At 43.2% G+C, this 21,996-nt stretch overlaps 1 protein-coding gene across 3 annotated transcripts; it reads left to right on the top strand.

Annotated features, from left to right (window-relative positions):
- The first annotated feature begins 1,099 nt into the window (after nt 1–1,099).
- On the top strand, nt 1,100–21,907 carry homer1b (homer scaffold protein 1b). Of its 3 annotated transcripts, XM_046387228.1 has the most exons (9): nt 1,100–1,580; nt 6,870–7,026; nt 8,980–9,111; nt 10,758–10,850; nt 13,196–13,341; nt 18,338–18,494; nt 18,739–18,849; nt 18,958–19,038; nt 19,158–21,907. In XM_046387228.1, exons 1-9 carry the CDS (start codon nt 1,561–1,563, stop codon nt 19,347–19,349), a joined length of 1,089 nt encoding a protein of 362 aa, XP_046243184.1. In that variant the 5' UTR covers nt 1,100–1,560; the 3' UTR covers nt 19,350–21,907. The 3 variants fall into 3 exon arrangements, with proteins under 3 accessions (XP_046243184.1, XP_046243181.1, XP_046243185.1); XM_046387225.1 differs by lacking the exon at nt 1,100–1,580 and having other exon boundaries at nt 6,570–7,026; XM_046387229.1 differs by lacking the exons at nt 1,100–1,580; nt 18,338–18,494; nt 18,739–18,849; nt 18,958–19,038; nt 19,158–21,907 and adding an exon at nt 13,996–15,072 and having other exon boundaries at nt 6,570–7,026.
- Nucleotides 21,908–21,996: the final 89 nt, after the last annotated feature.

Genomic DNA, 21,996 nt, shown 5'->3' with positions numbered 1-21,996 from the left:
GTAAATATATTGAAACATGCATGGATTCTACTTTAGGGTGGGGTTTGCTCCAAAAGTCTACAATAGTATATCAGTGATTAAATAAGAGTAATGAGGAAACAGTAAAAAAGACAGTCATTGCTGATAGCGGGCACTAAACCGACAGACACAGTTAACAAGAGATTGCCTTTGTACGCCTAAACTCTGAATCATTTTGGTTTTTCGGTATTGTGTTGAGCTCTGAATGCTGTCACTGTTCTTTCTGAGCTCTGTGAGTCATTTTGATCCACAGCCATCATCATCATTTTGTTTATTCATTCATTATTTAATAACTCCATATGGTTACCTGAGCCTGGATCATGTAAGCCTATGAGTCTCAGGATTCCCTAGTTTACAATTTTGCTATTTCAGCTAATTATTCAGTTCACAGAGATAAGAAACCATATAAAAAGCATACAGAAGAATCAGATAAGAATATACACGTGCAGTAATAGTCAAAGAAGAACATAATCCAGTTAATGTCGAAAATTGCAGGTTAGAAGATTGGAATCACGCTTTCTTAGAGCATTTGGGGAGGAGGCCACTTCCTTACAAACTTCTTACAAAAACAACCAAACATCAAATGGCATCTGTCCCCTGGGCACGGAGTGACGTCACTGCGGAGGACGGTGTCGTGACGTAGCAGTTCGATACTGACAGCGATCTGAGTGGGAGGGAAGCGGATGCACCAGCCAGATGTGGAGCGGGAGGCGGGCTACACATAGGGTCTGTGGATAGGCTCAGATCAATAAAGCACACATAATGTGCAGCCACAGCACAGAACCTGCAGCATACTTTAATCTATGCAATAGAGTCCACATACCAGCATTGGTAAGGAGAAGGTGAATTTGTCAAGTGAACCAATAGAAAAAAGCCATAAAATGATGTTGCAGGAACAGAAGAGATGCTAAAGGGTCAGTCCTAGAGCTTCATGAGAAATCGGCTTTATTATGGATCTGCACTGATAATACTGAGTGTGTGAAATAGCTGTGGTCTGGGCCAGAAAGTGGGGGTGAAGCATGTGAGCCTATGGTAATGAGAGAGAGAGAGAGAGAGAGAGAGAGAGAGAGAGAGAGAGAGACGCGGGTGGACAGTGTGATGCTGTGCGTTATCTACTGGCTAAATGAGGGCTGTCTTTCCCAGTTCAGGCAGCAGGACTTCTCCACCCTTCCAGCGAGGATCTGTAAATTACACGACAACAGCAGGGCGCCTGTCGGATCTCCACTGGGCTCTGTGCTGGATCTCCCACAGCGCTGCCACTGTTGCTGCTGCTGCTCCATCACCAAACCCTCAACGCCAAAGGGCGAGAAGAAGATCTGCCCTCCGCCGTGCCATGTGCAGAACGACATGTATGTGTGATTTCACGCGGTGACCGCGCAGGGGGAATGGAGCAGTTGTCATCAAATTCCTGCAGACGCAGCGACGGTGATACATTGAAGGCTGTCGTGTAGAGAGAAGACCTTCATACGCAGCAGCCAATCCGAGAGATATTGTTATTTATTACTGCCAGTGAAAAGGATCGACATTCAAGTGTCGCCTTTTATGTCAACCACAACAATGGGGTAAGTGTGATTATTATCCCACAGGCTGACTTTGTTTCTTTCCCTCTTTTCTGTATTCATATCAGCTGCGGCTGCCTCACAGGGTATGAACTTCCCTGTCATGAAAACCACGCCACAGCAGGCATAACACAATGCTGTCCTGGGTGATGCGTTAAAATATATTTCTCCCTCTTACACTTAATAAACCTGAATAGTTCGAGTTGTGTTGTCTGACAGGTGTGATTGTGTGGTGAGCCTTGACGTGCCTCACATTATAACCACAAAATCTGAGACATATTGCCTAATGAAGCAATTTATTACCTCTTTCTCAAAATAGCTATGCTCCGATTGGGGAAATAGACAGGCCCACAAATGCTCATGGACAAATGCTGGTGCAGAAGTTGCCCCATCATCAAACTTTCAGGATCAAAGTAGTTGCTTAATCTGCAGTGATTCCCAAAGCAGGACTCATAGGGGTTTTTGGGTGTCGTCGCCGAAATGATGCAAAGCTTAGATTCTTTATTATTGCAATAGAAGAATGAGAGAATGAAAATAGATGCTGGATTTTCTAGGTCTCGCAGTCCCACTGTTTACTCCCCACCTACATTACAGACAGTTATGTAATTCTGAAAGAAGGCATGTGTAACGACATCAGTTCTTCTCAAATATACTCTCAAAGACCTGTGGTTTGATGTACCGTACATCCTGTTCCAGGTCCTGCTCTTGAGAAGGTCTGGGAACAGTAATGTCAGAAACATGGGGGAATGACAGTAGCTACGGGGTTGCATGAGGCTCCGGTGACAAGAAGTGGCTTCCTGTCTCTATGGCAGCACAGTGACCGCCACCTTACACATCCTCAGCACTGGGCGCCCCCCAGGGGGATACACACAGCTCAAAGCTCCTCATTCTAGCGCACGGCACTGCTCATTTGCATGTCCCCTAACCCTGCGCTCAGCGGTCCATTTCCCCCCACCAAGTCTGCTGTCCATTAACAGCTGTCTCCCGCAGTTCATTGTGATTAATTGCACAGCAGGAGGTCAGCAATATGGCACAGGCATGGTGCGATTTCAAGGCATCAGCCAAAACTCCTGCATTAACTATTTACAATACACTGGAGGCTTCCCAGACGCCCACTCTGCCCTCCTACAGTGTGGGCAGCACATCATTCAGCAGTCTCCCACTCAGCTTCAGCTCTCCACTGGGCTCTGCCATACTGGTGACTAACTTACTGTTATGCAACTGACTCAATGACTCAATTGATCTACAGTGGAATAAATTGTAAACTGTGATCCAAAGCTCTTACGCTGCATATAGTGTTGTTTTTTTATTAATGTCTGAATATGTGCAGGTGCAGATGAGATGAAAGTGTACGTAGGCTGCAGATCTGTTGTCTGACTACCTATCTAGAGGTAATGGCACAGACAGATAGAGTCATATTTCACTTCCGGCCTCGTGGCTGAACACCAAGCCACTTACAGCTCTAATGGTAATAGCAGAGAGGAGAACATTAGTTTTGGACGAGAACCGGAGATGCCTATCAACACTCTCTCTGGTGCTCTCTCACTTCCTTTGGCAAATACAATCAATGCACAGACGGACTCGGTTTCTCTTCTCCCCATCTTTGTCTTTGCTTGTTTGTGTGGATGTGTGTGTGTGTGTGTGTGTGAGAGAGAGAGAGAGAGAGAGACAGAGAGAGAGTGTGTGTTAACAGGCACATCTCAGGTCATCCAAGCTTCTTCCAGTGGATGGAGCAAGTGGGAGCTCTTTCATTAATGACCTCTCCTCGTTTTAAATAAGATCTACCTCCCTTCAGGCTCTGCTCTGTTGAATTAATGAAAAACTCTGGAAACAAGGACAACTTGAAGAGGGAGGTGGAGGTGGAGGTGGAGGTGGAGGTGGCAAGAGAAAGAGAGACCTTCTCAGACAGACCATTTCATTATGCTTCTGTTTCACTGTCTGTTTGCAGAAAGATGGGCAGCTGCATAGTAAAGGGGGCAAAGTGAAGTGGAAAATAAATGCAACCTTTTGTGGTATAAAATGATGTGTGTGTGTGTACTATGGGGAACACCTGTTGTGTTCAATGCCCTTTAGGCATTTGGTACAGTATTGTTCAAGGATCAATACCTGTGTATCAACACATGTAGAGTTGATGTGAGTGTATTAGTTCAATATAAATGTGGGTTCACCTCAATTAGAAAGTACAGCAACGGTATCCATCCATGCAGGCCGTCCTTTTCTCATAGTTTATTTCCGTTTTTGTTTTGAAGTTGCGGTCTTCAAAATCCACCGATATTATTATCAGCAGTTAAAGTAAAAACTGTCAGGGCTGTTGATTATTGAAAGAGATGTGACTGTTGATTTTTAAAAAATGTATAAATGGCGATAATTTGCATATATTTTCCCTTTAATTCACAACTTTTGAGTGGCCAGAGTTTGAGTCTTGTTTTGTTTTTTAAAATTCTAGAGAAATAAATAATGACAATCTGGTTTACTGTGAAAAAATAAAACACTTCAAACGCCATTCTTTCTCATATCAGTCAACCTCAGACTCATGAGCTCCAAGTAAGAGCTGTTGGCCATGATGTCTTTAATAGAAGCAGAGGAGCATCTCAGAACAGCAACATCTGGGCATTGCTTCCCTCCATAATGCCCCATCCATTTGGCATTATTATCATCATCCTCCCACAGAATTCAGCAAAAGTGTCTTAGGCACACAACTCATTAAGGTTTCTGTTTGACTCTGATCTCCTCTTAAAAACTCTTTTCCTGAAAGTTCAGATTTTAGCAGCTCAGCCACAGCTCGCATAGTTGTTTATACCAAACTGTGTAGCAGTTTTAAAACTTCCCACTCCCTTCATCTTCTCCTCCACACTCTCCTCACCTACATTTATCACCTCCTCCACGTTCTCCTCATCCCTCTCTTCCCTCACTTCATCACTCTCCCTCCCTCACTCGTTCTGCCCGCCTTCTCCCTCTGTCTTAACATTCACTTTCCATCACCTGCCCTTGTGTCACGCAGTGTGCTCTGCATGCTAAACACTTCCTCCTCCTCCTCTTCCTTCTCTTCCTCTTCCTCCTCTGTGTTATCCCTTCCCCCTCCACACTTTCTCCTTTAACACTCACTCACATCCCTCTGAAATTACCCCCTTACCCTCTTACTTTTCCTTTTTTTCCTCTTGAACATGTTCACCCTCTCAAAGTGTGGTGGACAGCCTTTGTTTTCCCAGTCACAGTCTTGTATGTACTTCTTTCAAGCGCTCGTGGAAGATAGACAGGCTTTCCCTACCGCTGCTGTCGTATCCCTGTTGCCAAGTCTTTGTTGCTGCCATACAGCCTACATGCTACTATTGAATTTCCCTCTGGATCAATAAAGTATCTATCTATCTATCTATCTATCTATCTACTGCCTGAGATCATCGCTCGAGTGCAAGGGGGTCAGCGCATTCTGAATTGACCTCCATGCAATCCCATAACCACCAACTCTCAGACTATTTGTTCAGGCCAGACTCAATGTGACAAACCCTGTAATGAGAGCATATATGATGAATCTGATACCTGATGGAATCTGATGGAAAATGTGTATGGAAATTATTCTGCATATTTAACAAAACAGTACTCAACTCAAATCACATTCTGTCGTTTATTGTGCTGCCTTTTAAAACTTCCCGTTGTAGGAGTAGGTATTGCTTTTTTTGACAACTGGTGGGTGTCATTTTGGAACAAAACTCTTTGGCACAGGCAATGATGTAAAATTCAAAGCACAAGAACACTGCTGCGTTCGGTGCAAACACAATCAAGCAACAAGAAGCGCCACATTTGCCACAGCTCCGTCAAATTATGCAATGAAAAATGATGCCAGTTGCCAAGCGGCTATTGCACAGATCATACGGACAGGCTGTGGTTGTGTGATGTGTGCTGGGAGGGAGTTGAAATGACTCACAGTTCTGCCACTTACACTGCTGTCGATGATTATGATAATTCGTGCACAGCACTCCACAAGCAGCTTTGTGGAGCGACATTAATCATCCCAGATTCACTCTCTGACTTCCTATACTCTCCACATTCCCCATCATTCTCTTTCTCTGCCTGTCTAGCACCCCCCACCACCCTCCACCTCTGTCTCTCCCTCTCTCTCTCTCCCCCTCTCTCTCTCTTTCTCTTTCTCCCTGTCTCCATGTTTTTCTTTCTTTCCCAGTCTTGGCTAATCACACACAGGAGGGGTGCTGCTGCTGAATTTTAATATTCATTTATACAGCAAGCCTTTGATGTCCCCCATCACCCCCTCAGTGCAGTGTAAGCACTTCTCTATCTCCTGCTCTGCCAGCACTGCCAGCCCAGAATATCTCCCTCTGCACCCTGTGCTTTGAGTGTGTGTGTGTGTGTACTGACTGTAGATGTTGCCCAAGAAGCCCCAACAATGCTTCAGTATATGAGGGCATTGTAAGAGCAAACCAAGCAGTGAGGAATAAATGGAAGGTAGGGTGAAGGTGAAGCGTTAGAGTTACGGGGTGAATGGATGGTCAAAAAACAAAGAAGACTCTTACATAATCACCAGCATTAATAAGGGTGAATATTAACTCTGGTTTGGGTGTCACACAGAGGTCAATAAGGAATTAAGTAGCCTCAAACTGAACCAGTCATTGAGTTTTGTTCATCTGCTCATCCAAGCTACACTTGCACAAATCTACAGTCACACTAGATTTATAATTCCATCACATCTGTGTCACGACGTGTGCTTGTTTATACCTGCATATGCATTATGTGTGTCTGTGTGGAGACTACAGCTCTGTTGGGTGTGTCATTGGTAGTTAACCATGGCCTACTGTCTATATTTAGCCATAAATCCTCTCCTTTCCCCCCCGTTTGCTCCCCTGTGTGACCCTCGCTCGGTGCTGCAGGCATTCCCATATCAGAGCACTGAGAGTCGGCGCTGCCTTACACAGAGAGAAACACAGCGAGAGTTTCTGTTGAGTAGCTGCCTTCACTTAGCGTGTTGGTTTACAAGTGGAGAGATAATGTATGAGAGCAAGTGTAGACTTAAGTTGCTTACCGGGGAGCTCTGCTGTAGTTTGAAGCTTCAGTTAGTGTAGCTCGTCAATCGAGTAAACAAGACAATGAGTGTATGTAGCAGTCCTTCCACAGACTCTCTTTTTGTGGCCTAACCATGGAGGATGGCGAGTTGGTAATTCGGTTGCCAGGACGATCTGACTCCCCCGTGGGCAACAGGAGTTTCAGTGCTGGCAGCGGGTTTGGTGAGACGTTGGTTCTGCGGCACAAAGAGGTTCACAACTTCTTCTTCATCCCCTTTAGGGAGCAGCCCATCTACAGCACACGGGCCCACGTCTTCCAGATTGATCCCAACACCAAGAAGAACTGGCTGCCCACCAGCAAGCACGCCGTCACTGTCTCCTACTTCTACGACAGTACGCGCAACGTCTACCGTATCATCAGCCTGGATGGCACCAAGGTGATCAGCTGACTGTTGTTGTGCATGCTTCACACTCTGTCGCACACCAAACACAGACTTTGTTATACCTCTCCAACTGTATTGTTTTATTAAGACGTCAAACAGTCTTCCAGGAGATTTTAACGATGCTGTGATCTTCTGAGTGTTTATGGTGTTAATAAGCGCTGCACTGCAACCTGATGTGCAAACACATCTTAAAAGAGCTCGTCGCTGCAGCCTGTCCCAGCACTGACATCTCATGTTTCATTGTATGTATGCATGCCACTATCTTGTCAGTGTGTGTCTGTCTAAATATCTGAGTCCACACTTTATGTCTCGGGATATTTTTGTTAGATATCCAGGAGGGATATATTTGCAGGATGTGGTCTTGTCCAGCTCAGCATGGCTAAAGGCAGAGCAGGGACGGACCAGTCACACACAGGCCTACTCCCCGCCAGTTATGGTGGGGGGAGGGGGGTGAAGTTAAATGAGAGAAGCAGATGACAGAGCAGCAAAAATGTGTGGTAGCAGCAATAACTTGAGCAGCAAAGACAGGAAAGGTGTGAAGCCAGGTGGATTGATGGAAAAAGGAAGGACGCGCGATGGGTGATCACCGAGTGTGAGCAAACCATTTCTGATGGTCAATTTAGCAGCCATCTCATATCATGCAACACTCAATAGATATGTGATCTCTAAATTCAACTATTGCGTAACACACACAAACACACACACACACGCACACTCGCAGATTGCTACCCTTCCCAACCTCATTATGTATTGATGCCAACCAGAATGTCAGCCATTACACAACACTGCTAATTGATCATCCATTAATTTGTTCTCCATTAGTGTTATTTAACAAAGGATGTTGAATTATATAAGATTTGGAGGTATCCTTTTTTTTCCGCTCATGTAAATTTAAAGTATAAAGCTGGAGGTTTTCTATATTTATATCACTGTAAACAAATCTTATGAAACGACACAAGGTGTTAGTCCGCCCCTCAGACTTCCCCAACCCTGTCTAGGGGACATTTTTGGGTGCTCTTGAGAGTATTTATCACAACAAGATTTAAAATAATCTACAGGATGATGCAATAATAAAATACTGATATAATGAAGCAATGTGTTACTGTTAGTTAGTTAGTTAGTTAGTTAGTTAGTTCGTTGGTTAGTTAGTTAGTCATAGGTCCATGGCACAGAGGAATAAACTACACGGACATGTTAGTAGGATCAATACATTGTTGGATTTGGTGTTGATGATAAGGAAAATATTAGCACATCAAGCTCTCAGTATTTCGGCATTTACCAACTCCCAGACTCTGTTTTACTTTTTCCACAGCCACCACGTTATATCCAAGTTTTTCTGCCTGTCTGCCACCACTTCCTGTGTGTGAGTGAATGGAAATCCTCATGTTTGTGTATCGCTCTTCATGTCTTAGTGAATCTGTGGCTGAAGGCCTTCAAAGTTAAACCTGGGAGGTTTCTGTTAGCTTTCCAAGCATGGATTTTGTTGGTGCGGTGGGTGTGAGACTGTGCTGCTGTAGGGCATAAGCTGTACTGTTCTCTCAGGCTTTTTGAAGTATTGTGATGCAGCCATGATTATTTCCATTATCAGTTGCCATTGTTTTTGATAAATTGCTTAATCCTTGGTTATGTAAAATGTCAGAAAGTAAAAGTAAAGATGCAGCTTTTCAATGTGTAAACTGTGTCCCAGAAATGAACAATATAATGTTTCTGTGATATTATTATCATCTGAAGTCCTGGTTTGTGGTGTTAATAATCTTCATTCAAACCTGCAAAAAGCAGGTTTGGGCTTAAAATCTCCTCATCTGACCATGTCTCTCTCTCTCTCTCACACACACACACACACACACACACACACACACACACACACACACACACACCACATTAGACACACACTGCAGTGATAAAGTTAACTTAAAGTGTATTAAGTGGGTTGCGTCTTTCCTGCAGGCAATAATCAACAGCACCATCAGTCCCAACATGACGTTCACGAAGACCTCTCAGAAGTTTGGCCAATGGGCTGACAGTCGAGCTAACACTGTCTACGGCCTGGGATTCTCCACTGAGCATCATCTAGCCAAGGTACCACCTCCATCTACACACACACACACACACACACACACACACACACACACACACAAACCACATTTACTACAAATCGTATAGCATCAATTGCAGATGGCTCCTCTTTTCTTCTTCTCTCTCCCTGAGAGAGGACGGCATGTCAACTTTCTTTTGCGCTCTTGTTGCTATAGTTTCTCTCACAGTGTAGGGTCTGCTTCACAGTCAGTCCTAATGAGGCTTTCTTTTCCAGTGTGTGTTTTTGTGTGTGTGTGTGTTTATGAGAGTAATGTATACCTGTGTGGTCACTTGCGTGTGTGTGTGTGTGTGTGAGAGAGAGAGAGAGTAGGTGGTGGCTTCACTCCTCTGCTGTATGTGATTAAGCTCTGTCATAACCTGGGGAGGCTTATAGCATCCCCACTGTCAGCGCAACACACACACACACATAAATGATAACAATACCTGATATTAAAGATGTTTCTTGTTCCTTATCATATACTGGACAGTAATAACATGTAATAACATCAGGTGTTCTGTCCTCCCTAACCAAATATTGTTGATAGCTAAAACTATTCCAATCATATACTGCATATATATTTAATTTTCAACATAAAATATATTAATCTTAATGACAGCATGTAAATAAATAAAGCTTATGGTGAAAAATAATGATAAATTGTATTTAAAATTCAGTTTAAAATGATCAAGCTTTAGTCATTGTCACAAATCAGAGACAACTGGTTTTTAATTCTAAGAAGTTTCTTCCATTTTCCCAACTTCTTGGCTAATGAAGAGCATTATTGGCTTAGCTGATTCAGTGTCTGAGGTGTATCAGTATGCAGTTTTAACAGACACCCACCAGTAAATTAGAGGTGTTTCCTGTCATTTAAAGTTGAAATAATCACATTCACTTCTCAGATGACTGCAGTGCCAACACTCGTGTAGCACTTAGATGGAGGCCTACACTGCATTTAGATCACTGTACCAGAACTATAATGTTGCACTGAAGTGAAATGATATCGAGTTACTTGTTGCAACTCCTCTAATGGCAGACACAAGACAGGCTCCAGCAGAGTTGTCGATTTGATTTCCCCACCACTCAGTCCTCTGCAGTGCTAAATTGCTCTATAACACTGTGGGAGTAGCGTCGGCGATGAGCCACGCCCTAAAGGGACATTGAGAGTATGTGCATGTGTCTAAGTGCCAGAGTGTTTATATTTGCTCAAAGCCCCTCAGCTGAGCTCACCTTACTGCTTCATGCTCAGGGGATGAATTGTATCTTTGCTCATGACTAAAATAACCCAGCAGATCAGCATCAGCCACCAACAACTTCTGATTTGAGGCAAAAACACAGTGAGGAAAACACGATGGCGCAGTCTGCTTCGCTGCATTTGTGTGTGCATATGTGCATGTGTGTGACTGACAGGTTAACAGTGACCTAGTTAGCTCATGTTTCTGCTGAGGCATTATGGGTAAGGGCCTTCTTTTCTAAGTTCAGCCGTGGGTCGTCATTGGCAACAGCTTCTCCCTGTCCTACCCCTGACTTATTACACACTGATCTGTGTGTCTGTGTGTGTGTGTCCATACACATAATCCTTTACTGAACAGATTAAACCACATCATTGTGTGAATCACAATCCATACTGATGTCTGTCCTCTGTGTGCAGTTTGCAGAGAAATTTGCCGAGTACAAAGAAGCAGCGCGGCTCGCTAAAGAGAAGAGTCAAGAAAAGATGGAGATGGCCACGTCTCCTTCTCAGGTACGTTCAGAACGCGTCATTCTAACCCTGCTAACTCCTTACCTTTCCTGTCAACCGTGACCTCCTATCAAGGGCATGTTGTATATAATGAACAGCTGGCGACAGCAGGTCGGCCGAAGATTTTTCCCTTTGGTGACAAAAGAACTGAATAATCACAGGAAACACAGAGGGAAATTAAGAAAATAACAAAACAGCTTAGAAGAAAGAAATAGAAGATGTTTTGAAAATGTTCTCCTCAGTGGTAGGAGAAGTGGAGGTAGTTTTAGTAACTTTATCGAGTCAGGTAGTTTAGTCCAGTTAACTGGGGGTCGGGGCCCTACAGACGGTCACAAGATAATTCTGAGGGGTTGTGTGATGATTAATGAGGTGGGAAAGAAGAAAAATCCACGTTGTTCAACACAAGTTTATATTCCTATTTTTCCCACACTTATCTCAAATCTAATCTAATATTTTACTGCTTTGTCCTTGAATTAACTAGATTTCACTTCACTACATTTATCTGTCTGTAGTGAAGTAAAATGCAAAATATTTTCTCCACCAATGTATCATAATTCTTAATTTAAATATAGCATAAAGTTTAAAAAAAATCAAAAACAAGTACCGGTACTTTAAAATTATATGTGTACTAAGTGTAGTGCGTTACATCCTGAGTGAGAGGTTTAGAACTACACTTGATATGTAAGATACACCAGTGAGGTACATTTTCACTGTATGTATGCACCCTATGCATTAAAATAATAGCATGATCCCCGACTCACCACAAACTGGAGGACATAATTAGCCTGTATGCTATTTGTTTGTGTGGGGTATCTAATAACAGGATGTTTTAGGGCGTGTGTAACTGCGTCTGAGAGAAAATTAGCTTGTTTCAGAGGAGAATCCCAAGAGAAATCTGTTCTTTAATCTAAAGGATGTTAACAGGCTTCATCTCCTCGTCTGTTCATTACAGAGGCTAGGGGAGCAGCCCCCCTGCTGTACTGCGATCTATCACTTGCACTATTAATGCTGCGGCCCACATGGGCTGAAATGCTACAGTATTTTGTGCCTCCCATGGGAGGATGCTTTTTAATGAAGCCAAGTGGACAGCTTTGCTCTCATCGTGGGGCTGAAGGCTACATGTGTGCTGCCTGCCACCACACTGTAGTGGTAAACGTGGAGACATTTCTGTCACGTTAAAGGCTGCAGCCTTCCTGTTGCAAGCCTCCAGTGGTCTGCTGATGTTGTCTCTTCTGTTTCGCTACTGATTATCAGCTGTTTCATTCCTCCCAGCCAAGAATTTCAAATGACTGCGCTTGTACAACTGGAGTGACAATAAACATGTTGAACACCTTGGATCCTGAACATGCCTGCAGGCTTTCTTTCCAACTTCCATATCCTCTCTTTTCTCTCGTCTAAATGAACCAGAACTAGAAAAGAGACAAGAATTGTTCTGCTAAAACAAAACGAGAAAATGCTATAGGCTCGTCCCAGTAGGCCACAAACCAGACTGAGTGGCTCAGGAACAGGTTTTAAATGTCATCCTAATGAATGTGGAGCGCAAAACGTAACACCCGTCATAATGTTATTCTTATCTCTCACTTCCTTCTTGTCCATTAGAGATGTCATTGTATTACTGTATTGTACCCAAGCCCTGCATCTTAATACTTTTGTTTTTTGTACGGGCAGCAGCTAAATGATTTGTCTCCCGCATTATTCAGTGGTTGTATGGGATATAAAGATAAGCATTAATCTGTAATTCTGCAATTTCCCAGTGCTATAGTAAGCTATTTATTGGCCTACATGCGTGTGGAGCTGCTCACTAAGACGCTCAAATGTTCAGCACTACAGAAAGAGACACCTCTAGAAACACACAAGCAAACCTCTACCACTTTTTATGTCGACTCCTTATAGGGAAAAGATGATCCAAATTTATGAGATTCTTGTTTTTATCCTTCCATTAATTATTACCTATTAACTATCTTATGTTTCACATTATGAATATGGTGAAATGATTAGCTGATGAAACAAGAAGTTAGCTGACAGAAAATGATAACTTGACATCATTTATCAAAAGAAAAAAAGCTTTTCATTGGTATTCTTGGGCTCTTGTGTTGAAATTGTGTAGTCTAAATGTATGCATGTAAAGCTTTCGTGGTTTGATTATTACTGTTTTAAATTATTGATGTTAGGGAGTATCATGCAGATTTTTATCTAAATTTGACTTGTACATTTTTGAGCTTTTAAAACGGTTTCATGATTGTTTCCTGCTTTATAATCATTACTAATTCTGTGAAGAATAATAAAGTCTGCTTCACTGATTACTTCTAATTGACAATAACAACTGAACACCTTTGTTTCACATGTAGGAGTCTCCAGGTGATCTCTCGTCACCTTTGACCCCGGTGACTCCGCCCATGGAAAACATCAATGGCACAGATGAAATCTGTGACACGACTCCCAACTCGGACACCCTTCCAGGACCGGCACAGAACGCACTGGCTTTTGCACACAGGTACACACCACTTTGCGATGCCTTCACTGTCACCGTGTTGTCATGTCTACTACAGCACAGTAGTACAGCAGGATTATGATTTTTTTCTTTGTTTTTGTTAAGCCCCAAAATATATTTCTCTCTTCCGGCGGTGGAAAAAGGATTCCCGATCATTTACTTGTGTAGAAGCACTAATACCACACTGAAAATCCTGCACTTCAAGTAGAAGTCCTGCATTCAAAACCTTAGTGAAGTCAAAGTAGTCACGGGGCAGTGAAACGTTTCCTGTCACTGTTTTGCTATTATATGTGACGTTTTTGGGTTAATATTATAGCTGCATTAATGTGTAAGTTTGGAGTTACATGGTTTTCAACAAAAACCTAAAACTGGAATCTGAAAAGTAACTAGAAATCCAGTAACTAAAGCTGTCAGACAAATGCAGTGAAAAAAGTACAATATTTCTCTCTGAATGGGGTAGAAGTATGAAGTTGCGTGAAATAATACTATAATAATACACAAGTAAAGTAGTGCCTTGCAATTTGTGCATTAGGAAGTGTACTTAGTTTCGTTCCACCGCTGCTCTCTTCTTGTATGTTTTTTCTTTTGGTCTGTATGTGCTGCATGGTAGTGAGCTCCCTCTATTCACTGCTGCTCTCTCGTGTTTCTCCTCTCTAGGGAACAGTTTAAGACTTGTCGGGTCTGCTCTTTCTGATAGGGATGTCATTACGACTCCTGACTACTGCGACATCGTAACCACACAAAACAAAACAAAAAGTTCAGGCACAAACTTTCTGAAAAATAAGAGCCTGATTGCTCTCCAGTGCACTTCTTTACCAAACCTGATGCACTGTCTGTTTACTAACCGTGAATAAGGTAAACGACAGCACTCCATCATTCCATTTAGGAGGAATATCTGTGCAGTCCATTATAGCAGCGACGCTCTTAAACACACACGTCACATGGACCAGCAAAAAATGTTACTTTGAGTTTTTCTCAGGAATGAGGAATTATTCAACTTACTCTTATGTCCAATCTGAGCATGCCTGGTAAGGAAACTTACTTGTATTTGTAGTTTTTTTTGTATGCCTACTGCAATGCAATAATATGTCTATGCATGCACCTCTGCTGTTGTATACATTCCTGCTGTTTTTCTGTCCTGATAGCAGCCTGAGAATTGAAATGGATACTTCATATTGTTTGTGATTGTCAGTACTGGTTCATATACAGTAGATTGTGTCAGATGAAGAGGTCAAAGTGCCATGTAAATATGTTTGATTTGTATAATGGCTCTCTGAGGAGGTGTGGCTGAGGTTCATCACCGAGAAAGGTGTCGATGAAGAGTTTATGTAAGACTTATATAACATGCTGTGGGTAGTGGGAGGCAGAGAAAGAGCAAGACAGATAGACAGACAGAGAGAGAGAGAGAGAGAGAGAGAGACAGAGGTGGGGTGGTGGTGTCAGAATCTGGGAAAAGAGAGAGAGAGAACAGAGAGAGGTGCATTGTATTAAGTCTGCACATGAGTCACTGCTACCTAAACAGCCACCAACTGCACACACACACACTCACTACTACTACTATAAATAAACTGAACAGGATGGCATCAGTTTGACTCATTTGAGAGAGTGACATGTTTTTTTGTTCTCAGGAGAGCAAATGTTCCTATTTTCTACTGTCACCTGCAGTCGACTGTACACACAGGTCTTTTCACATGTAAAATCTCTGTAATCTTGTGCTACCCATTTCACTAATTCTCTGGCTGCGATTCTTATTAATTAAAGATCTCAATCAATCCCTTAGTGTACTTTATCATTCTTCTTTGCTTATGGGTGTCTAAGAGGAGAATCGAACATTTTTTGATATTAAAGATCACCGTTGAGATGTTTAGAGACAGCAGGGTTCCTATTAGTGTGTTAAAGTCTGTAAAGCTGTGACAGGCTCAAGGGCAAATGCTTAGAAATCCCTGCCGCTACATCATGAACTCAGTAAGGCTACACAGATCTGAGTGTGCAGTGAGAGTGGGATGTAGAGAGGACACCCACCGCCTGCTGCAGCACTGCTGCTGATGTGTCTATTAATGCTGCATGCGTGGGAGACGGGGTCGACTCTCAGCATTCACGATGGCAAGTGTGGACGTAACAAGCAAACCTCAGTCTCACATTTTCTCAGAGGCATATGGAGAAAGGGTGGATGTCCAGAAATTTTCCATCTTTTCTATATTTTTTCCCTCTATAATTCTACCTCAGTTTGATATGCACTGTGCGCATAATCTCTCATGTCTGTCACCTTTTACTGAGGCTCCATCAGCCTCTCATCTGCCTCAAACTGCAGTTAAAACCTGTTTTCTGTTCATTTTTTGCTTGTAGTTGATTTAATAACCAGAAGAATGGAATGTTTGTTGTATTTTGAATATGTTTACCTATATGAAACCTCATAAGGGTTCATAGCTGCATACAGAAACACACCTGCATACACAGGTGTCTGCTGTCTGATGGTCTGGGTTTGTGTCTCTGCCATGTGTCAAGAATTAGATAATGATAACATATACAGCACAGTGCTGCTTAGCGGGACTGTGTAGGCAGGTATGGGTAGGTGTAGAGGGCAGAGGAAGAGTGAGGAGGATGAGATGAAGCTGTACGCTCGGCTGTCAGAGGTTTTTTTATATATATTGCGGGATGTAGGCGTGTTTGGCAGGTCTGCAGTGGAGTTGTTCTGAATGGTTTTCTGACTATTGGAAGGCCTTTTCTGGGACTGTCTTGGCCGTGTGTGAATGGTCTTCTGGTGTTGGAGGATGTAGGCGTCTGTCTGTGGGTTTGTGGTAGGCTTGTGTGAACGGAGATGGTGCCCATGTCATACGTCAGGGTGCCACGAGCGCCTCCGTTCCTCCAGTGCTGCCATGGCAACTGCTCTGGCTCCGAGCCTCCTCCTGAAGTGCTCTGTGAGAAGAAGGGACCTACCTGACAACGCATAGCGGTCAGGACACGGCGCAAACACAAGAGGGTTGCAGAAAACCTTCAGTGTCATTTGAGTTTATGCTTTGTGTTTGGTAGCTTTATTGAGCCTGGAAGGAGAATTATACTTATGTCTTACATTGTGAAGTAGTAAAACACAAAACAGAGTGTTGATGTTTTATTCAGGAGTCATGATGTATTGGCACTGAGTACAGGATGTTCAAACTACAAAAAACATTCAGAGTTAAATCCAGGAAACAAAACCAAAAAAAAAAAAAACTGAAAATCAATTAAAACACAATAAGATGCAATGAAAATCTAACCTGACACCCCACAAAATCTGGTCCTGTGCTGCCTCTTGTCATCATGACATGTTCTGTTTTAGTTAGCGGGATATTGTTCAAATGAAACAGACTAAAACAGACAAATTCTCTTGTAACATCAATCTTCTAGATACAGAATTTTAGAGAAGTAATCAGTTGTATTCAAGAGATAACAGTTTCAAGCTGATCCGTCTTTGCTTTTCCAGTTCAACACCACACAGTTGACTCTTACATGACATGAAAGTGGAATTATGACAAAATTACATAATTTTCAACAGCTCAAATACATAAGTAGCTAATAAAACTCTCATGCCGAAACATTCACGTTGTGCACATCATCGCATCATCTTTACATCAGCAGTTGAGTGGCACAGCAGAAGCTAACTTACCCTCCATGTGGCTCTGCCGTCCTCAGCCAGAACTGTGCTCAGACGCCCTCCTGAAACCTTTCAGCCAGGCTCATGTGATGAAGATGAACACCAGTGTCAAAACATCTTGCACTCATTTCTCTCCTCTAATTCTCCCTCCGTCGCTCTCCCATGCTGTCTCCGTCGGTCTCCATCTTCACATCCTGACGTCTCTCTTGCTCTCCTGCTCTCCGAGTTAGTGTGTGGGGTTTTTACATTGGTGGGGCTGCGTGCCATGGTGACAGCATCGCTCCATGTGTGTGTGTGTGTGTGTGTGTGTGTGGTTGTGTGTCAGTTGGTATGTGCATGTGTAGGATGAAGTGTCGTCTCCCTCCTATCTATGCGTCACACACGCAGACACACTTGCACTCACAGAGGGGGTGGCTGTTGTGTAAGAACCGAAGGTGCCGTGGGAGTCCTGAGTGAATTAGATCTGAGCTTTCTTTCTTTTACACTTGGCAGAGTGGGTGTTAAGGCACGGTGGAGAACTGCTGCGGTGTGTGAGGATGTATACTGTGTATGTGTGTGTGTGTCAACGAGTGGGTGGAACAAAACTGAAAACAACATTATTATGGGTCATACACAGCGAGCTAAGCTCCTTTCGTGTTTTTCTGTGTGTGTGTTGTCACTGCTGTGAGGAATCACTGTGAAGTAGGTGAGAGTAGAAGCTCCATTTCAAACGAACTTGACTCAATATCAGATACTCGACAACGTTTAGCTCTCTCACACATTCTCCCGCCCAAGTCAGACATTATGTGAGACACAGGGAGTGGGCATTATGTAAATCTTAAATGAATGCCTGCAGTGCTAATATCTAACAGGAGAGAAGCACAGCGGAAATATTTTCCCTCCAGAAAGTTGAGTTTATACTACACTCCAACCAGCCTGTATGGATGTCCCCCTCAACCGGCCTTTTCCTCCCACACATATTCCTCCATCGTGAAATCACATTCAATAACTTATCTCTTATCTCATCTTCTCATCTGTGAGTAGCTGGACCAGATTAGACTCCAGCCAGTCTGAGGATATAATCTCAGATTACAGCTCATGTGGCAGACAGCTGCATTTACAGCTACTGGCCAGGGAGCGCCAGAAGTCCGACTTGAGCGCCCACTGAGTGCTGCCTTTGTCAGCTTTAAGTGATGGATAGATAGATGATGGATGGATGGTTATAAACAAGAATAGTTTCTTAACAGTAGTGGTTACAGGCTCACACTTGGACTTCAGATTTAAATCAGACATCATTTTCAGCTCACATCCTTAACGTGAGAACGTGGGAGTTTATCTTATGATACTGTTGTGGTAATCTGACGGTACGTTTGTCCCCGTGTTTTGCAGCCCCACCATGACAAAACACTGGGAGGCTGAGCTGGAGGCACTAAAGGGTAATAATGCCAAGCTAACAGCAGCTCTGCTGGAGTCCACGGCCAACGTCAAACAGTGGAAACAACAACTGGCTGCCTACCAGGAGGAGGCCGAGAGACTACACAAACGGGTGAGGGACGGGACACAGAAACGCTTGCTTATTTTCATCTGTGATTAATTCATTCGGATCCAATACGAGTGATCATTTGGAAGGGATGAGTGTGAAGTCAAGATGAGAGGGTGGCAGGAGAAAACAGAGAGGTGACTACTGGCATGAGGGACAGTAATAAAGACTGGAAATGAAAGACAGGTTGAGATCAGGATTCTGTTGTGCCAATCTCTAAATCTTGAAATCAATCATATTGTCCTTTTAGGTGACGGAGCTTGAGTGCCAGAGCAACCAGACGCCGGTAATCAAATCCCAGAAGACAGAACTAAACCAAACCATAGAGGAACTGGAGACTGCACTAAGGGATAAAGAAGAGGTGTGTGTGTGCATTGGGGTGGAGTGCCTTGCTTGAAATGTAATGGCTCATGCAGCAGCGCCCTGTGTTCATGCTCACAGCATTTTATTTCATTTTTATGCCCTCTAGGAAATGGAAAAGTTGAAAGAGGAATTGGAAAACATGAATGACCTGATGGAGCAGAAAGACACCCTAACCCAGAAGCTTGAGGTGAGTGAAACGAGGTGTTAAGCGTATGATTGTTCCCCAGAGTATCAGTGTGTCCTCTGTCATTATTCACCTCTTAATGACACAAACCTGCCAACAATGCTGTCAATGCGCTTCTCCAGGAAACGGAGCTGCGCAGTCGGGTGCTGGAGGAGCAGCTGGCGGGGGCTGAGCAGCGGCTGGAGGAGAACCAGGAAGAGCAGGAGAATTTCAGGAAGAGCCTGCGGACGCTGCTGGAGCTGCTGGACGGCAAGATCTTTGAGCTGACGGAGCTCAGAGACACCTTGGCTCGGCTCATAGAGGAGGCTAGCTAGAGATGGAGCTGCCTAATCTTCACAGACAGAGCCATATGATAGCCTAATTTACACCCGGACTCCCCCATCTCACTCACACTAATCCCACCCACCATGTCCCACCTTCCTTCTACACCCCCCACACAGTCAAAACTGAGACGCTACACTGCCCCGATTCTGATTTTGCTCCAAAAGGGCAGCTAACTCCCCATTTTTACCTTGTAGGTGTCAAGCTCCAACCAACCGCAGGATCTCCTGTAGTTTAAAACAACACAGGGACTACCTCATCTTGCCGTCTGATTGGCTGGTGTAGGCAAAACCTTGGTTGAATCGATCTCTCCAGTCACAGAGATGCCTGTCGTGGTACCGTACAACTGGTCTATCCCACCTCCCCCCAAAAAACCCAGCTTCCCCCTGCACTCACAAAGAGTTAACTTGAGAACTGTGCCTCAGTGCCATCTGCTGTTTGACTGGGAGAGCTGCAGCACAGCTTGCAGCATCACAAATCACAACGTCCCACTCACACATACCACACAGACACACATTTTCTTCCTCTCTCTTTTCTCTCCCCCCCACCCCCCACCCCCAAGGGGAATGTTGAAAGTCATGTGGAAATAATTGCTGTTAAGACTCAGAGAACTGCGCCAAAGCTGCCAAATCTCCCCAAAATATTGTCCTCTAACTAGCAGATGCTTTGATCCAAAGTGACTTACTGTACAGAGAAGTGCTCAACAGAGAAACCATGAGTTCCATGTTTGGGCTCGGGCTGCCAGCGGAGTGTCACTGGAAACAGAGGATTAAAGGACAGCTCTCAGCAAACCAGTCAGTCTTACCTATTGGCCTGACGTGACATCAGTGTTGCCCCCTCCCCCAGCCTGGACACACGGGGCTGCTGGGATGTGACCCTGGCTTATTTAAAATCCTACATGATAAGACGAATATTTGAATCTTCCAGATGCATTGTTCATGCCACACAGATATTTTAGAGCGGTTGTGTGTGCCCATGTTAGATTTGGACATGAGAATTCCTGCATCCAGACTGCTTCCACCATCACAGACAAATGACCTGTCTTCCTGCCAAACTCAGTGTGGTGTGTGTTCCCGAACAAGGCCTGACTTTCGACATAGCGTGTGCCTTCAAAGCACATTTACGTGGACACATGTTTGTATATAAAATGTGTGTGTGTGTGTTTTGTGCTGTGAGAGAAAGACCCTGTTTTAGGACATCAAGGCCTACACACACACACACACACACACACACTGAGCAATACCAGACAGGCTCTACACGACACCTCTAATCTAACTCTATCAGGTACTCTACTCAGTGGACTCATGCAGATAGGTCAAATGCAACTCAGCTGATCCCCCTGTCCGACAGAAAGTGAACTACTGTTGACCGCGAACCTGTGTGGCAGCCCTGTCTGGACGAAGTAGTGCATCGTGAAGGGCTTCTAGAGTGTCATGTATGTGTTTGTTAATCCCCACCCTCAGTGAAGCTGGTCACAGATTTTCACTCCTCCTTTCGAGTGAATACAGAACTGTACTCAGTTTCTATTCTTTTTTTTTTCTTTTTTTACACAGGATAGAAAACTGATGATATAATAATAGAACTGTAAGACACCTTTCTACTCCTGATGGTATTGTAAATGAATGGATGGGAAACTCAAATGCAGTAACACCCTGCCATGGCTTATTGTTGTGTATTAACCATGGGAAAGTATTGCGTAGTTGTTTGAGAGTATCTTGTCTGTAGGTAAACAATGAAAACCTCTTCAATATATATTTAAAATAAGTAACAACACAACGTAAACACAAATGACCAAAACGTGCACTTAATAAGGCAACATCTGTGATGGCAAAATACAAAATCACATCTGAAAATCCCTGAATTTCTAAAAAAAACATATATATATATATATATCTATATATATTGTCACATGAAATGCTGCTTATCTTACCTTTCAATTGAGCACCCTGTTTGCACTGTGTTATTACTCTGTTGTAACTACATTATATATATCAAGAGATTTGCATTAAACACTAGCACAGCATAGTCCTGTTCTTAAAGCATTTTAGTTCTTTATACAGGTTAATACACTGGAATAAGATCCATGTAAAGGGAAACGTTACCTTTGTCTTCTTTCTGGTTTAACTTTGACAGTCAAATGACAGCGATGGAATATCTTGATATTAATGCTATTGTTAATGAATGCCTTTGTACAGTAGTGGATAAGAAGCTTTTCATTCTCCTGTTTTGTAACTTATGGTATTTAAATGTAGGTATTATTATTGTATTTAGAGGTATGAGAAGACTGGCAATATTTTTGACTATTTAAAGTAATTTTGAACTCATGATATTAAAGAGGTACCTCAGGCTAATGATGTTCATAGACTGGTGAAACTTGTGTGTTTGCAGGTGGAAGGATTTACCAAATGCTGGTGAAAAACGATCAGGAGTCAACACCAGTTGGTGCTTCAGACAAACAAAATTCTTTGTCGAATTCAAACAAAGACAGCCCTACCAGGCTGAGAACACACCTCTGTGAACTGAGAAATGCTATGTTTTATATTCAAATACAGTGACCGCAGAATCCATTGTGTGCAAAATGCTTTTGTTCTGTTTCATCTCTCATATATATATATATATAGACTAAATTATACAACAATC

This window comes from Scatophagus argus, chromosome 4 (genome assembly GCF_020382885.2).
Source record: "Scatophagus argus isolate fScaArg1 chromosome 4, fScaArg1.pri, whole genome shotgun sequence".
Classification (NCBI taxonomy): domain Eukaryota; kingdom Metazoa; phylum Chordata; class Actinopteri; family Scatophagidae; genus Scatophagus; species Scatophagus argus.
This window is presented reverse-complemented; position numbering and strand designations above follow the sequence as displayed.

Coding starts and splice junctions, on each gene's coding strand:
- homer1b (XM_046387225.1), top strand. CDS start 6,724: ATGGAGGATGGCGAGTTGGTAATTCGGTTGCCAGGACGATCTGACTCC. Junction 7,027..8,979: donor TCAGCCTGGATGGCACCAAG/GTGATCAGCTGA, acceptor TCTTTCCTGCAG/GCAATAATCAACAGCACCAT. Junction 13,342..18,337: donor GCACTGGCTTTTGCACACAG/GTACACACCACT, acceptor CGTGTTTTGCAG/CCCCACCATGACAAAACACT.